The following is an 18,968-nucleotide window of genomic DNA, read 5'->3' on the forward strand; positions in this document are numbered from 1 at the left end:
GGTTTGCACTAAGTCCGGTAGCGGGTATGAAAAATGATGTTTTGCCCACCAGTCACGATGGTAGATTTTCGTGCTGTATCGTCCCCTCATAAATGATGCCGTCACAGGAATCAAGCTAGATCACTGGTGGGCGGCCTTCGATTTACCCGCCACACCGTTACCATATTTAAACACGTTTCTCATTGCTTGCAGCCCAGGACTGCTCTAGTGAAGACATGGCACCAAAAGCCAAGAAGAGTGCAGCCGCCAGATTCAGTGATACATCTCTGGGGTGCCTTTTGGATGCCGTGGAGCCCCCCATGATATCCACTGCCTCCACTCTGACCATAGGAGGTGGTGGCAGAGGTGGTCAGCGCCAATGCTGCGCACAAGAGGTCGGCCATCCAGTGCAGAAAAAGGATGAACGATCTCATCCCTGCCGCCAGCGTAAGTCAACTATCCCATCACTCTAAGCTCACCCACTCACAAGCCCATCACACATTAACTGGCGGATCACTCACTGCCAGCTCAAGGGACATCACAACTCATTCTCTCACACACACCCTCACATCTTTATCTGGCCTCATCTTCTTTGGACACTGCCTCCTCATATCCCGTCCATGTCTCCACTCAGCAGAGACGCACGCCTGGCATCCTTCCTATTTGACCTGGCATGCACCTTGCTCACACTCTCTCCATCTGTCTTTGTGCAAGACAAGATTGCGCACTATCAGTGGGAGAGTTCCCAGAACAGGGGTAGGGGGGTGGAGTGGGGGGCAGCATAGGAGGGTAGTGGAATGCTGGACATCAGTGTTCTCACTCTGTTTGAGGGTCACACGGTGGAGCTGGATGGATAGGATGTGGACCATTCCTGCGGCGAGGGTGAGGTCAGCAGCAAGCATCTGCATACGAACATATGAACAAGGAGCAGGAGTAGGCCATTCAGCCCCTCAAGCTTGCTCCGCCATTTAATAAGATCATGTCTGATCTTACAGTAACCTGAAATCTGCATCCCACCTACCACCAACAGCCTATCACCCCCTTGCTTACCAAGAATCCATCCACCTCTGCCTTAAAAATATTCAAAGACTTCCACCACCTTTTCAGGAAGAGAGTTCCAAAAGACATCGACTCCGGACCCCATGAGCTAAAATTTTTTGCCTTATCTCTGTTTTAAATGGGTGACCACATGAGAATTCTACACCACGTTATCACTCCTCGATGTTACTCTGAGTTCACTGTTCTACGTCTAATGTGGCTGCCAAACACAGATAATCTCCAATTTCTCTCCGAGGCACATCTGGCACGTCATCCTCAGGCAACCTTGACCCAGCACCGAGGGCACCTCGGATGAGGACCCTGAGGGCAGAAACTTTTAGGACCTGTCACGCTGCTCACCCACGCCCTCCACCAGCGTGGCCACACACACCTCGGTAAGGCCTAGATGTAGAACAGCCTCAGGATCACAATCTGGTGAGCACACCACACAATCTGTTCTACAGCAGGGGAAGGCGATGGCATACTGGTATTGTCTAGTAACTAATAATCCAGTACCAGTGTACCAGAGACCCAGGGTAATGCTCTGGGGACCAGGGTTCGAATCCCGCCATGGCAGATGGTGGAATTAGAATTCAATAAAAATCTAGAATTAAAAGTCCAACGATGACCATGAAACCATTGCTGATTGTTGTAAAAACTCATCTGGTTCACTAATGTCCTTTAGGGAAGGAAATCTGCTGTCCTTACCTGGTCTGGCCTACATATGACCCCAGACCCACAGCAATGTGGTTAACTATTAAATGCCCTCTGAAGTGATCTAGCAAGCCACTCAGCCTCAAAAAAGGAATGAAACCAGATGGATCACTTGGCATCGACCAAGGGAATGGCAATCTCATCCCTGTCGACCCTGCAAAGTCCTTTTTACTAATATCTGGGGGCCAGTGCCAAAATTGGGAGAGCTGTCTCACAGACTAGTCAAGCAACAGCCTGACATAGTCACTTTCATGGAATCGCATCTTACAGATTTTGCCCCAGACACCACCAACACCATCCCTGGGTATGTCCCAGTGGCAGGACAGGTCCAGCAGAGGTGGCGGCACAGAGGTATACAGTCAGGAAGGAGTTGCCCTGGGAGTCCTCAACATCAAGTCTGGACCCCATGAAGTCTCATGGCATCAGGTCAAACATGGGCAAGGACACCTCCTGCTGATTACCACTTATCACCCTCCCTCAGCTGATGAATCAGTGCTCCTCCATGTTGAACACCACTTGGACAAAGCACTGAGGGTGGCAAAGGCACAGAGTGTACTCTGGGTGGGGCCTTCAATGTCCATCACCAAGAGTGGCTTGACAGCACCACTACTGACCGAGCTGGCCTAGTCCTAAATGACATAGCTGCTAGAATGGGTCTGCGGCAGGTGGTGAGGGAACAGACAAAAGGGGAAAAACATACTTGATGCCAGACTCACCAATGTGCCTGCCACAGATACATCTGTCCATGACAGTATCGGTTGAAGTGACCACCGCACAGTCATTGTGGAGACGAAGTCCCGTCTTCAAATTGAGGAAACCCTCCATTGTGTTGTGTGGCACTACCACAGTGCTAAATGTGATAGATTTCGAACAGATCTAGCAACTCAAGACTGGGCATCCATGAGGCGCTGTGGGCCATCAGCAGCAGCAGAATTGTACTCGAACACAATCTGTAACCTCATGGCCCGGCATATCCACCATTCTATCATTACCATCAAGCCAGGGGATCAACCCTGGTTCAATGAAGAGTGCAGCACACCAGGAGCAGCACCAGGCATACCTAAAAATGAGGTGTCAGCCTGGTGAAGCTATAACACAGGACTATGTGCCAAACAGCATAAGCAGCAAGTGATAGACAAAGCTAATCAATCCCATAACCAATGGATCTGATCTAAGCTCTGCAGTCCTGCCATATCCAGCCATGAATGGTGGTGGACAATTAAACAACTCACTGGAGGAGGAGGCTCCACAAATATTCCCATCCTCAATGATGGGGGAGCCCAGCACATCAGTGCAAAAGATAAGGCTGAAGCATTCGCAACAATGTTCAGCAGAAGCGCCAATTGGATGATCCATCTCAGCCTCCTCCGGAGGTGCCCAGCATCATAGATGCCAGTCTTCAACCAATTCGATTCACTCCACGTGATGTCAAGCAATGGCTGCAGGCACTAGACACTGCAAAGGCTATGGGCCCTGAAAATATTCGGGCAGTGGTACTGAAGACTTGTGCTCCAGAGCTTGCCACACACCTAACCAAACAGTTCCAGTACAGCAACAACACTGGCATCTACCCGGCTATGTTGGAAGTTGCCCAGGTATGTCCTGTACACAAAAAGCAACCCGAGCAATTACCGCCCCATCAACCTACTCTCAATCATCAGTAAAACAATGGGAGGGGTCATCAACAGAGCTAGCAAGCGGCACTTGCTTAGCAATAACCTGCTCACTGATGCCCAGTTTGAGTTCCGCCAGGGCCACTCTGCACTTGACCTCATTACAACCTTGCTTCAAACATGGTCAAAAGAGCTGAACTCCTGAGGTGAGGTGGAAGTGACTGCCCTTGACATTAAGGGCGCATTTGACCGAGTGTGGCATCAAGGAGCCCTAACAAAGTTGGAGTCAATGGGAATCAGGGGGAAAGTGCCCCACTAGTTGGAGTCATACCTAGCACAAAGGAAGATAGTTGTGGTTGTTGGAGGTCAATTACTTCAGCTCCAGGACATCACTGCAGGAGTTCCTCAGGATAGTGTCCTTGGCCCAACCATCTTCAACTACTTCACCAATGACCTTCGTTCCATCATAAGGTCAGAAGTGGGGATGTTTGCTGATGATTGCACAATGTTCAGCATCATCCGCGACTCCTCAGATACTGAAGCAGCCCATGTCAAAATGCAGCAAAACCTGAATAATATCCAGGCTTGGGCTGACAAGTAGCAAGTAACATTTATGCCACACAAGTGCCAGGTAATGACCATCTCCAACAAGAGAGAATCTAACCATCGCCCCTTGACGTTCAATGGCATTACCATAATTGAATCCCCCACTATCAACATCCTGGTGGTTACCATTGACCAGAAATTGAACTGGACTAGCCATATAAATACTGTGGCTACAAGAGCAGGTCAGAGGCTAGGAATCCTGCAGCGAGTAACTCACTTCCTGACTGCCTAATACCTATCCTCCATCTACAAGACACAAGTCAGGAGTGTGATGGAATACTCTCCACTTGCCTGGATCAGTGCAGCTCCAACAACACTCAAGAAGCTTGACACCATCCAGGACAAAGCAGTCCGTTTGATTGGCACCCCATCCACAAACATTCACTCCCTCCGCTACTGACGCACAGAGGCAGTAGTGTGGCATAACATGCGCTGCAGGAATTCACCAAGGCTCCTTAGACAGCACCTTCCAAACCCATGACCACTACCATCTAGAAGGACAAGGGCAGCAGATAGATGGGAACACCACCACCTGGAAGTTCCCCTCCAAGCCACTCACCATCCTGACTTGGAAATATATCGCCGTTCCTTCACTGTTGCTAGGTCAAAATCCTGGAACTCCCTTCCTAACAGCACTGTGGGTGTACCTACACCACATGGACTGCAGTGGTTCAAGAAGGCAGCTCACCACCACCTCCTCAAGGGCAACTAGGGATGGACAATAAATGCTGGCCCAGCCAGTGAAGCCAACATCCCGTGAAAGAATTAAAATAAAAAAGAGGCAGGGACATCTGAGGTCACCAGCACTGGGAGGACTGCAAGAGGCAAGGAATCTGCTGAGTCCGAGTCAGATGAAGAGCGTCTGGACTCAGTCCTCAATCAGTTGTTGGACCTGCAAAAACAATCACGGGAACATTTAAGTTATGAAGAGAGGTTGGATAGACTTGGGTTGTTTTCGTTGGAGCAGAGAAGACTGAAGGGCGACCTGATCGAGGTGTACAAGATTATAAGGGGCATGGACAGGGTGGATAGGGAGCAGCTGTTCCTCTTAGTTGAAGGGTCAGCCACAAGGGTACACAAGTTCAAGGCAGGAGGTTTAGGGGGGATGTGAGGAAAATCTTTTTTACCCAGAGGGTGGTGACGGTCTGGAATGCGCTGCCTGGGAGGGTGGTGGAGGCGGGTTGCCTCACATCCTTTAAAAAATACCTGGATGAGCACTTGGCACGTCATAACATTCAAGGCTATGGGCCAAGTTCGGGTAAATGGGGTTAGGTAGGTAGGTCAAGTGTTCCTCACTTGTCAGTGCAGACTCGATGGGCCGAAGGGCCTCCTCTGCACTGTGATTCTGTGAATATCAGGGAGGGATGTCTGGTGCACTCCTCAGATTTCAAGGGACAGTGGAGGAGTCTGTCCACTTTCCGTCTAAGGCGATAGTGCCGGCATGCCAACACACCAAAGTCAACACTGGCAGGACGGCTGCTGCCATGGAGACCTTGGTACAGGGCACTGGTCCTGCTTTGCTGCATGGGCTCAAACCCATTGCTAATGCCATAGCTGGCTTCCAACCGTGTCAACGCGAGAGGAGTACGGGGCAGCTCGATCTCACTCCAGCTTTCCCTTCTCCTCAAGGAGTCACCCAGGGACCGTCAGGCAGCCATTGGGGGGAGGATCAGCAGGTCAATACCCCTGGACCAGCCACCCAGATGAATCCGGGAATGCCCGGCCGATTCAAATGCCCTCTTCCTGTGACCCCATCATTTTCAGCTCCAAGGGCTGAGGAGGGTGCACCTGGCCCACAGCAGGTTACCCAAAACAGGCCGGGGCCCTCCAGGGTCTGAACTTTACCTTTGGCGGGCGTATGCGATTGGTGGGCTCGGATGAGGTTGGGAAACCGACCGCCGACCACGATTGGCCCCCCCAGCCGTGATTTCACGCTGGCTGGTGGGGGCGGGAAAAAGGCGGGTGATGATGTTTCCATGGGCATGGGTGAGCGCTGAGAGAAATCTCCCTGAAGACAGACAGGTGCCTCAGGTAGCCACAGACCTGAAAATGATGAGATGGAGTTTTAAAAAGCTGCAAAAAAATGTCCATGAATCTCAATTAAGCACCTGAAAATATAGCACGTAAAAATGTTGTCCACAGATATTTATTTTTATTTAATTTCATAACGGAGGTTTCATCCCTCCTTTGGATGAGGTTTGATGAAAAATGTAAATCCGATTCACCCATCTGCCAACCATCAGGTTGAACGGACCATGAAAGGTTGGAGATAATTGTGCCGTTAATGGGCTTAATTGCCTTAATTACCAGCGAGCATGCTTCCGACTTTTGCGTGTGCCCACCGAGCGAAATATCGCACGAATGCGCAATGACGTCAGGACTCTCCTCATTGCAACTCGTCATCATCCTCCATGAACCTTGCAGCTATTAGGGCCTCACGAGCACGCCTGACCTCATTGCCGGCATCCTCACCCTTTGAGCATCCCATCACCCTCATTGGAGGAGATGTGCAGCTCTACCATCTGCCCCTCAGCCAGTACTCCTTCCGTTGCAGCACCTGGTTGTGTAGCATGCAACAAGCTATGATGATGTGCGACACCCTCTGGTGACTGTATTGCAGTGCTCCACTGGACCTGTCGAGGACCGGAACCTGATTTTCAAAATGCCTATCGTTTGCTCCACCAAAGTTCAGGTTGTAGCATGAGTCTCATTATACCACCGCTCTGCTGCAGTTTGAGTCCACTGCACGGGTGTCATCAGCCACGTCCTCTGTGGATAGCCCTTGTCCCCAAGGAGCCAACCCTGCAGTCTCTGTGGACCCTGCAAGATGTCACAGATCTGAGACCTGCTAAGGATATAGGAGTCATGGACGCTCCCTGGGAATTGTTTGCAGGCCTGTAGGATGCGTCTGTGATGGTTGCACACCAGCTGAACAGCGAGTGGAAGCCCATGCCGGTTCATGTAGTGGACTGCTTGTTGCCATGGAGATCTAAACGCCATGAGGGGAGTCAATGGCTCCCTGCACCTGTGTGCAAACAGAGATCTGTGCAAATCCCAGTGCTCTTGCTTCCTGGCTTTCCTGATTCTGGGCAAAACGCACAAAGTTCTTTGCCTTCTCGAAGATGGTGTCCGTGACCTCCTGGATACACTTGTGCGTTGAGGCTTACGGGGTCCTGAACAGCTACCTGTGGAGCCCTGGAAGGAGCCACTGCCATAAAAATTAAGCACCATGGTCACTTTCACGGACATTGGCAGTGGGTGCTCTCCATGCCCCCGTGACCCCAAAGCCTGCAAATGTGAGCGACCAGTTCCCTAGACATGCGCAGTCTTCAGTGACACTGGTTCTCCGTCATCTGCAGAAATGACAAGCACCGTCTTTAGACCCTGGGTCTAGCGAGGCTTCTAGGAGCGATGGCTCACCATAGATCTTCAGCTGTGTGTGCACGAGGTCCTGCTACACTTTCATTTTGAGGATGGAGCCCGTCCCATTGGTGAGCCAGGTGCCTCCAGCACACTCTTCTTCTTCTCTGCTCCCTGCTCTACGATCCTGATGTTCTCCTCCTGCAGGATCAAAGAGAGATGTGCATAGTTAGCAGATGTGTCCTAAGAACCTCTCTTGGTTAAGTCTGAAAGCCCTTTCATGCATGCAGGGCCAGTGTGTAGTGGGCTTCAAGGCTGTCCTAAACCCCACCTGCCTCCGCCCCACTCCACTTGACCAATTGGCGGCAGCTTTGCCCATTGGACTGCATGCTGTGCTCTCAGCTCAGGCGCAGGTATTCTCCTAACCCGCACTGCAAGGCTGCACTGTTAGCTTGAACCATGAGGACTACTGGCTTTAGCCTTAATAAAGACATTGCAAGGGGCTGTGAGTGCATCCACCAGTGACTGCACCAAGGGGATTCTACAACTTGCCCAGTCGGCTAATTGTTCTGCTGCCCCCTAAAACACACATTAATTTGCAGTCTGCGTCGGAGGGATGAAAAGTTCTGGAGCATTTGGTGGCACTTTCATGCTTTTGCGTTGCTTGAGTGGGCAGAAATGTTTCAAAGGCCCGACTCCAAACACATCAGTGGAGCTGCTGCTGAATGGTCTCAGCTGTGGAAGAATACTCACTTTTGACAAGCTGTTCCAAGTGCGTGGCCGCTTCCTTCACTCTCCCATGGGAGGGATGATTCTAGTGTGCTGCCACAATGATAAGATGCAACTTCATTACAATTAAGCTCTTGACGTTGGACGGCGGAGTGGACAATCACAAGCCGGTTTCACGACAGCACAAAACCAATTTTTGGCCTTCTCGCCACATTGTCCGCTGATGCCCACCATGACGCCGGCTGCCGACGGGAGCGGACAACCCTGGCCTCCGTATCAAATTTATGAATGAAAGAAGAAGCCATGATGGGGCACAGGCGTTCCTTCTGTTGCTTTCCCTCTGTTTGTATGTGGTTCCCACGCACTCCAATGACTTCAAAGCTCAGACCTGCTTTTTTCAACAGCTTTATGGGGTTGGGGGTTGTGGTGAGGGGTGGGGGTGGGTGGTAGATTTTTAAATTACGGCCGTTTGGCAATAAAAATCAGGTGGTTTATATCGTGGCAGTGGCTGATGCCCAATGCCATGTTTTATTTGGGCATCGCACCATTTAGTAAGTTATAATACTGCCTAGTCATTACCTGCAGGCCTCCAAACATCACTCATTGCAAATGATAAGTAGTCACTTCAATTTAAAACCTTTGCTGTTGTGGTATATGTCATCTCGCAACAATAAAAACACCTCCGCATATTTAAATGGGTTTACAGTCTGAGTGACTCTTACTGATGGTAATATCTATAGTATTCCTGAGATTGACAAGTTTGAGTGTGTTAATGATGTGAAAGGTTTAATTAGGTACCATTTGCAATTCTTTTCCAGTCAGCTTGACAGGTGGGTGAATGGAGCTAATAAAAGCAGAAAATGCTGGAAAAACTCAGCAGGTCTGGCAGCATCTGTGGAGAGAGATGGATGGAGCTGTTTACCTTGATTTTGTTTTTATTGCTAGCTTGTCCCCAGAGGCTACAGCTTGAGGGACACCACTCCGCATCAAGCGTGGCTGACCTGGAGACCGTCCAGCTCTCGCCACCTGCCATAGACATATTGGAAGGATTTACATGTTGATACTCAACCTGTCTGGCCACAATATGAATGCACCTTCCGTGGCCATCAAGTCCAAGAGTGGAGCTTGAACCTGGAGCCAAGGTTCTGGGATTTATTTTTGTTCTTCATGGGATGTGGGTGTCATTGGCTAGGCCCTTGAGACAACCGAATGGCTTGTTAGGCCAGTTGAGAAGGGAATTAGGAGTGAACTGCCTTGCCATTGTTTTGGAATCACGTTTAGACCAAACTGGGTAAGGAGGAAGATTTCCTTCCCTATAGGAGATGTGTAAACCAGTTGTGTTTTTAATGGGCCCCATTACTGATACTAGCTTTTCAACTTCCAGATTTATTGAAGTAACTGAATTTAAATGCCCCAGCTGCCATGGTGATATTTGAACTCATCATTAGCCCGGGTCTCTCGATTACTAATATAAAAACAGAAAATGCCGGAAACACTCAGCAGGTCTGGCAGCGGCTGTGGAGAGAGAAACAGAGTTAATATTTCAGGCCTATGACCTTCCATCAGAAGTGAGAAAAGTTAGAAATGCAACTTGTTTCACACAAGTGAAAGGGGGAAGATTGGGAAGAACAACAAAATCGGAACTCTGGGATAAGGATGAGGGCAGGACAGATTAAATGATCAAAGGTTTCATGGTAGAAAGTAAAAGGGAGTGGGAATGGGTAGAGTGAAGAAACAAAAGATGTGTCTAGATGAGGTGTGAATGGCAGGATAGCAGCCATCTGAATGTGAAATAAAGGGATTAAAAGAAAGAAACAAGAGAGAAAAGAAATGAACCAGCAAAATTCACAAAACAAGATAGGTTAAGAGCTAAAATTGTTGAACTCAATGTTGAGTCCAGAACGCTGTAGAGTGCCCAGTCAAAATCAAGGTGCTGTTCCTCGAGCCTGTCTTTTATTTCAAAGAGCTCAAATACATAATGAGCTAAAAATTATTTGTTTCCAAAAGACTTATGCAAAAATAGACTGCCCTCTGTGAAAATCATTGGAAGGTTTATTACGGACCTTAACGCCAATTTTAGTCAGTCAAATTTTCCAAATAATCTCATGCAAATTGTTACCTCCATAGATCCCTAACCCTCCATGACTGACTTCATTTTCTGTGGGTTTCGCATTGTATAATTGACCTGTTAACAGCAGTTAACATTTGCAGATCATTGTCAGGCACAACTGTCAGAGCAGAATGTTACATTTTGGCATATGGTATATGAGTAAATTGTTACATTATGTTTTCTTAGAATTCATTTATGGGATGTGGGCATCGCTGGCTAGGCCAGCATTTATTGCCCATCCCTAATCGCCTTTGCTCAGAGGGCATTTAAGAGTCAACCACATTGCTGTGGGTCTGGAGTCACATGGAGACCAGACCAGGTAAGGACAGTAGATTTCCTTCCCTAAAGGGCATTAGTTAGTGAACCAGATGGGTTTTTACAACAATCGACAATGGTTTCGTGGTCATCATTAGACTTCTAAATCCAGATTTTTATTGAATTCAAATTCCACCATCTGCCGTGGTGGGATTCAAACCCTGGTCCCCAGAGCATTACCCTGGGTCTCTGGATTACTAGCCCAGCGACAATATCACTATGTCATCGCCTCCCCCATGTGTGGTGATTATAGCATGCTTGGGAAAAAGGAAAAAGTCTCATTGGACCATGGTTCTCAGAGTTCTCCAGCACTTGAGGTTTCCTCATGTCATGTCTGCATCTATTGTAGATTCATTGATAGAGATTGGTCGACAGAATTAGTCAACAACTCCCATTATTGTTGTGTCACATGACTACAAGGATGGTAGAAGGTGATCTAGTTAGCAAACTCCATATTCCGGTTTAATATATTGTTTCCACTTCATTTTGTCGCAAATATTCTATGTAATTTTTAAAAAAGAATTCTTACATGGGACATGGCCGTCACTGACAAGGCCAGCATTTGTTGCCCATCCCTAACTGCCCTTGAACTGAGTGGCCTGATGGGACAATTTCAGGGGGAAGTTAAAAGTCAACCACATTGCTGTGGGCCTGGAGTCACATGTAGGCCAGACCAGGTAAGGATGTCAGATTTATTTCCCTCAAGGACATTAGTGAACCGGATGGGTTTTTGTGACAATCAATTATAGTTTCATGGTCACCATGGATGACCTTACAATTCCAGATCTTTTTGTTAATTGAATTTAAATTCCACCAGCTGCCTCAGTGGGATTTGAACCCGTGCCCCCAGAGGATTAGACTGGGTCTCTGGATTACTAGTCCAGTGAAATGCCATTTGTACTCCCAGTATGCTGTCTTCTTATCTCCAGAATATGGCTTCAGATCCAGCAAATCCTAAGCCTTTTCTCCCTGTTGGCTGTAAGGGTGAAATGTGTTGGGCCAGACACGATGCAAATTTCAGTGGTCCCACATTACAAAATTACCCCTAATTTGGCATCAAGACAACCTCAGGCTGAAATACAGTATGGCTGCTCTGTGGAACGAATAACGGCATGACTGGTCAAGTAGGAAGATGGATGATCCTATGATTGGGCCCCATTGTTGGGACAGTCTAGAAGGAGCTTAATTTTATTGAATTTACACCTGATATGGAAAGCTTCATCTGTTAGAAGCCAATATGAGGAATTCAAGAGCATGGCACACAATTAGCCGACCAAAGTTGAAAAATCAAACTTGGCATGGATCCTGGTTTCCCAGAATAAGTTTTAGTCAGTGAGGCTCCCTATTGGATCTATAAGAACAAGGTCCATCTCATTCACTGTCCTGACAGCTCAATAATGGAGTTGTTGACTAATCATGTCAATCAATCTCCATTAAGTGATCTACATAAATGTACCATACTTGGCCTGGAGATGGTTAATGTTAACATTGAGTAGGTCAACAGTGGAAAATGTTTCATTCCCCAACACTAGCCTCCCTCATCTTTATAACAAAAATTGTCTCTCTCTCTGTCTCTTACACACACACATAAACACGTGCACACATGCGAAGATACACATACACGTGGAGCCATTTTAAGTACACTGGTTAGGTTGTAACAAATCTCACCATTGAGTTGATCAAGAAACTTGCAAAATCTTCACAAAAGAACAAGTACACAAATTTATTTTTATTAATTAAATTGCAAGCACTTTCTTCCCACAGTCAAATAAAAGCCACTGTCAAGCTGTTGGCACATTCATTTACAAAAAACAGATTAATTATACAGCCTGCTACAAAGCATTCTTTGTGAAAATACAAAGACTAGTACCAGAAAGCCAATAGCATTAAGTTATTACTGAATACAAGACATCATATATGAATCAAAGGACATGGGTTAAATTGACACAACCTATAGATATCACACAAAAGGAATCAAACACTACATTAAAATATCATAAAGAGAGTTGCAGCATAATACTGGCAATATAGGAACCATAATACTGCACACAGTACCGATACAGTAAGAGAGCCTAGTGTTAAATTAAAACTTGCTGTCAACTCTCGAGAAACTATCCCCATATCTAGTGTATAACCATGCCACAAATAACAGCTACGCCAAAGTTCTTACCTAATACAGAAAACGCTTAGAAATTACCAAATGTTGCATGACTGTTACAGTATAAAGCAGATCTCAACTCCTTTAACATCATTAAAAATGCACTTACATCAGGAAACAGCTCACCATAGTCCACAATGGGTCCAGGAGCTGGACCAAAAGAAAAACGAACTAGGATTTCACTTCCAGAAAACACCGATGGAGATCTTGTTCAGGCTACATGGTTTAGGGAGACACCATACTGCGTACAAAGAGCAGTATCAATAGGCAATACAGAATAAAATTCAACACACCCATTTTGGTCCAGTATCAATGGGACACTCTCAATAACTTTTACTTTACAAATTTAACTGGCAGCTTTTTCATTTTTTTCCCCCGTCTAAACATTTAACATCAACTTTTGCCATTAGCGGCCAAATCACGTTCACGATGAAAAATGTTTTCTTTTGTTGTCCCCAGTCATGTCAGACACTACATATTTTACATGTGAGACTACTTTCACTCGACAAAGAACACTCGATTAAACTGTCAAAGATTGGCCATTTAATCTGAAGTGGATTTTTGTTGTTGGGGCCGAATTGGGAACTGAAAGCCCCAAAGCGTAATTACCCACAGCACCCCCCTACCACCGCCCCCCACCCCACCCCACCCCACCCCACCCCACCCCCGCCACCACTTTAGTTACGAAGTACTGGAGTAAAGTCCTTGCAAAACATGACAGTTAAGTAAAAGGCCCAAATGAAATGGAATGTGCGAGTGTGTGTCCTGTACGTAGCAGTAAGCTCCTATGAAACGGGTTACACGTGTGCCACCTACTGTGAAGCTGTGAGGGAAACATTCATTATTCAGTGAGCCACATGTCGGGCCTTGATGATGCCTTCATGTTTCATGGAAACGTCTTCTCTTCCTGCAAGGTCAAGGCCACTGACCGGCAGCCCTCATGGGGAGAACAGGAGGCAGCTCACCACCACCTTCTCAAGGGCAATTAGGGATGGGCAACAAATGCTGGCCTAGCCAGCGACGCCCACATTCTGTGAAAGAACGTAAAAGACAAGTGGAATCTAATCGCGCTTAGTAAAAAAAAAAAATCCCCAGAATCTTAAAGAATCAAGATAGAAGTAGACTTGTTCAGTCATCATAAGTAAAGGGCTCTAACTGCAAATAAATGGAATAACAAGATGCAGTCTTCAAAATGATAACAAACCACCCATGATCCCATTTTATTAAAATGGCCTGACTGGAAATACACAGTTGATCTGTCAACATTTAAAAAGAGAAAAGACAGGTTTAAGTTTCAGATGTAGACTCTGTTCCTTCTTTATACTCCTGAAATCCAAGGAATTTCTGGATGGTGAAATTTTCCAGTTTGGAAATAGCACTAATACAGTCATCAACAGGCTGGAAAAGGGTGAGGGAGGGTCTCTGAGTAGGATTGGAACAAAGAATGTTCCCCCCTATCCCATGAAAAAGCAGTCGTAGCGAGGACCCATATAGGTTCCTGCAACAATGCCTTTTTAATGGAATTTGACACATTTTGGCCACCTTACACCAAGAGGCCCTAATTACCAATGAGTCTAGTCATGGAAGGAGAAAAACCTGGCAAAAGTTCTACAATCCCACGCATTAAAAATTAATGTTTAACAGTTCGGCGAATGTAAGCCAGTGCCTTACCTATAATTATAAAAAATCAGGGTGTAATGTTGCTAAAAAGAAACTGAGCATGATTATTAGATTCAGGAATTCACCAGGTCACAAGGAACATCTCACATTAAGAAAACTGAAATAGGGGGGTAAAAAAAGTAGCGAACCTGGAAATGGCTGCAGGTGATGTATAAAATAAATGATCATCATGCTGGTATCAACTTTCTTTCCTTTAACTGAAGTGAGAATCCATTTCCAAACTCCATTAAAATGGCAGATAGAGGAATTGATATGAATGCCTTAAGCATTTGTATGATAAAATCAGCCACAGTGATTTCCCAACTTGAGTTTCCTTCCCTCCCTTTCCTTTCATTATATGGTTCCATTACAAATTTCCTATCTGTAAAAAATAAGAGAAGGACCATTTTTAAAAAGTTACAAATAACAAATTTACCTAAAAAAAAAATTGATCAGAGGAACCTGATGGAATTGTGAGTGAAGTGATGGCTATCCCTTTACTAAATGACAAGGCTTTCAGATTTTTAACCACTTAAAAAGAAAACATGTGGTCAAGTCGCATAGGAACTTACTGAACCAGTAACCAGGGTTGTGAGTCAGTTGTTAAGCTTTAGTCAGACACAAAGCAGTGACTGGTGCAAGCAAGGGGACGGGACCTTTTATGTATAAGCATTTAACCGCTCTTTTGAACGGGTGGAATGGATGTCATGCAGCTCCTGCTCCTCCTTTGATTTGATGTCCTCGTATTTTTGCATCCGACAGGCATCCTTCACGTAGGCCCAGTTGGCAGAGAGCACCATTAGGTAGTGAACCTGCAAGGCAAAACACAGGATGGGGCACCTTGAGTAAGCAGCAAGCTCAATGACAGACAGGGCTGATTAATCGTTTACTGGGCGCACATTTTTGGTGTGGGCGTCACTGGCTAGGCCAGCATTTATTGCCCATCCCGAATTGTCCTTGAGAAGGTGGCGGTGAGCTGCCTTATGTACATGCGAACATGGAAAAACAAGGAGCAGGAAAAGGCCATTCAGCCCCTCAAGCCTGTTCTGCCACTTAATAAGATCGTGGCTGATCTGATAGCAACCGGAAATCTGCATCCCACCTACCACTGATAACCTGTCACCCCCTTGCTCACCAAGAATCCATCCACCTCTGTCTTAGAAATATTCAAAGCTCTGCTTCCACCACCTTTTCAGGAAGAAAGTTCCAAAGACTCATGGACTCACAACCCTCTGAGTGAAAAAAAATTTGCCTCATCTCTGGTTTAAATAGACGACCCCTTATTTTTAAACGGTGACCCCTAGTTCTTGGTTCTTCCACAAGAGGAAACATCCTCTCCACATCCACCCTGTCAAGACCCCTCAGGATCTTATATGTTTCAATCACGTTGCCTCTTACTCTTATAAACTCCAATGGATACAAGTCTAGTCTGTCCAACCTTTCCTCATAAGACAACCCACCCATTCCAGGTATTAGTCTGGTATATCTTCTCTGAACTGCTTCCTTCCATTTACATCCTTCGTTAAATAAGGGGACCAATACTGTATAAAGTACTCCAGGTGTGGTCTCACTACTGTCCTGGACAACTGAAACATAACCTCCCCACTTTTGTGATCAATTCCCTTTGCAATAAATTATAACGTTCTATTAAATTTCCTAATTACTTGCTGTACTTGCACGCTAGCCTTTTGTGATTCATGCACTAGGACACCCAGACCCCTCTGCACCTCAGAGCTCTGTAATCTCTCACTATTTAGATAATATGCTTCTCCTTTATTCTTCCTGCCAAAATGGACAAATTCTCATTTTCCCACATTATACCCCATTCCAAATCATACTTCTTGAACCACTGCAGTCTATATGGTGTAATAAGACCCATAATTAGTTCCAAAATTAAGACCCAGCGACACTGAAGGAACAGTGATATACTTCATATACCATGGAATAAAAGGGACAGTAGGAACGTGGATACAAAATTGGGTGAGGAATAGGAAACAGAGGGTAATGGTCAATGGATATTTTTCAGGCTGGAGAAAGGTTTGTAGTGGAGTTCCCCAGGGGTTTGGTATTGGGACCCTTGCTTTTCCTGATATATATTAATGATCTAGATCTATGTGTGCAGGGGATAACTTCTAAGTTTGTGGATGGTATAAAACTTGGAAGCATTGTAAACTGTGAGGAGGGCAGCACAGAACATCAAAAGTATACAGACAAGTTGGTGGGTTGGGCAGATAAATAGCAGATGGAGGTCAATGTGGAGAAGTGTGAGGTGATTCATTTTGGTAGGAAGAGCATGGAGACAATATAAAATAAGGGGTACAATTCTTAAGTGTGTGCAGGAGCAGAGTGACCTGGGTATATATGTGCATTGGTCATTGAAAGTGGCAGGACAGGTGGAGAGATCAGTTAATAAAGCACGCAGTATCCTGGGTTTTATTAATGGGGGCATAGACTACAAGAGCAGGGACGTTATGCTGAGCTTATATAAGACACCAGTTAGACCTCAGCTAGAATATTGGGTACAGTTCTGGGCGCCACGCTATATGAAGGATGTGATCGCATTGGAGAGAATGGAGAAGAGGTTTACAAGAATGATGCCAGGGATGAGAAACTTGAGTTATGAAAATAGATTGGAGAGGTTGGGACTATTCTCCTTGAAGAGAAGAAGACCATAAGCCATAAGACGTAGGAGCAGAAGTAGACCATTCAGCCCATCGAGTGTGCTCCACCATTCAATGAGATCATGGCTGATCTGATCATCCTCAACTCCGCTTTCCTGCCTTTTCCCCATAACCTTTGAATCCTTGACTGGTTAAAAATCTGTCTATCTTAGCCTTGAATATACTTAATGAACCAGCTTCTCCAGCCCTCTGCAGTAAAGAATTCCACAGATTGACTACCCCCTCCCCGACCCCCCACCGCCACCCCCCCACCCCATCCACCCCGAGAGAAGAAATTGCTTCTCACCTTTGTCTTAAATGGACATCCCCTTACTCTGAGATTAAGCCCTCTGGTCCTAGACTCTCCCAAAAAGGGGAAACAACCTCTCAGCATCCACCCTGTCAAGCGCCCTAAGAATCTTATATGTTTCAATTCTCATTCTTCTAAACTCCAATGAGTACAGGCCCAACCTACTCAACCTCTCCCCATAAGAAAATCCCTCCATATCCAGGGTCAACCTAGTGAACCTTCTCTGGACTGCCTCCAATGCCAGTATATCTTTCCTTAGATAAGGGGATCAAAACTGTTCACAGTACTCTAGGTGTGGTCTAACTAGTGCCTTGTATAGCTTTAGCAAGACTTTCCTATTTTTATACTCTACTCCCTTTGAAATAAAGGCCAACATTCCATTTGCCATAACTATTATCTGCTGAACTTGTATGCTAACTTTTTGGGATTCATGCATAAGACCCCCAAAATCCCTCTGTGTTGCAGCTTTCTTCAGTCTTTCTCCATTTAAATAATATTCATCTCCTCTATTCTTCCTGCCAAAGTGCATAACCTCACTCTTTCCCACATTATGTTCCATCTGCCACATTTTGGCACACTCACTTAACCTGTCTCTATCTCTCTGTAGACACTTTGTGTCATCCTCATCCTCACCACTTGCCTTCCCATTTATTTTTGTGTCACCCGCAAACTTGACAATAGTACTTTAATTTCCCTCATCCAAATCATTAATATATATTGTAAATAATTGTGGCCCCAGGCTAAGGTTAAGGGGAGATTTGATAGAGGTGTTCAAAATCATGAGGGGGCTGCATAGAGTCAATATGCAGAAACTGTTCCCACTCTTAAGGGATCGAGAATGAGAGGGCACAAGTTTAAAGTGATTTGCAAAAGAAGCAAGTGTGGTGCGAGAAAAAGCTTTTTCACACTGCAAGTGGTTCGAGTCTGAAATGCACTGCCTGGAAATGTGGTGGAGGCAGCTTCAATCGAGGTATTCAAGAGGGCATTAGGTGATCATTTGAATAGAAACAATGTGCAAGAGTATGAGTAAAAAGTTGGAGAGTGGCTCTAAGTCATGATGCTCATTTGGAGAGCTAGCGCAGACACGTTGGGCTGAATGGCCTCCTTCTGCGCCATAACAATTCTGTGACTCTGTGATATTTCCAAGTCAGTATGGTGTGTGGCTTGGAGGGGAACTTACAGGTTGTGGTGGTGTTCCAATGCATCTGCTGCCCTTGTCCTTCTACCTGGTAGCAGTCGTGGGTTTGGAAGGTGCTGAAAAAGGAGCCTTGGTGAGTTCCTGTAGTGCATCTTGTAGATGGTACACAATGCTGCCACTGTGCATCCATGGTGGAGGGAGTGAATGCTTAAGATGGTGGATGGGGTGCCAATCAAGCAGGCTTCTTTTTCCTGGATGGTGTCAAGCTTCTTGAGTGCTGCTGGAGCTGCACTCATCCAGCCAAGTGAAGAGCATTCCATCACACTCCTGACTTGAACCTTGTTCCCACATGTAGACACACATGTATATGCATGCATGCACACATGTATATACATACACATATGCATACAGGAACCTGTACAGTAAAACTGGTTCAGGGAATTGTAGGGGTTTGAGGAAGGGATTGACAGGCTGGGTGTCTTCTCTCTTAGAAGGCTTGGGTAACCTAATAGAGGCGTTGTAAATTATGAAAGCTTTTGATAGAGTGAATACAAGGAGAGTGGCCAGAATTTTCATGCA

General features: G+C 46.0%; 1 protein-coding gene across 3 annotated transcripts in view; it reads right to left on the minus strand.

Annotated features, from left to right (window-relative positions):
• Positions 1 to 12,173: 12,173 nt before the first annotated feature.
• The window catches only part of LOC144692606 (proteolipid protein DM beta), a 294,676-nt gene continuing 287,881 nt past the window's right edge, over positions 12,174 to 18,968 (minus strand). For 2 of the 3 annotated variants that reach the window (XM_078561639.1, XM_078561654.1), the window contains one exon: positions 14,423 to 15,093. In XM_078561639.1, the coding sequence (XP_078417765.1) occupies positions 14,941 to 15,093 (153 nt within the window). In that variant the 3' untranslated portion in view covers positions 14,423 to 14,940. Of the gene's footprint in view, positions 12,864 to 14,422; positions 15,094 to 18,968 lie in introns of those variants that run through there. The other variant, XR_013579354.1, reaches the window with a different exon arrangement.

The sequence above is a fragment of the Cetorhinus maximus genome, chromosome 2, assembly GCF_964194155.1.
Source record: "Cetorhinus maximus chromosome 2, sCetMax3.hap1.1, whole genome shotgun sequence".
NCBI lineage: Eukaryota > Metazoa > Chordata > Chondrichthyes > Lamniformes > Cetorhinidae > Cetorhinus > Cetorhinus maximus.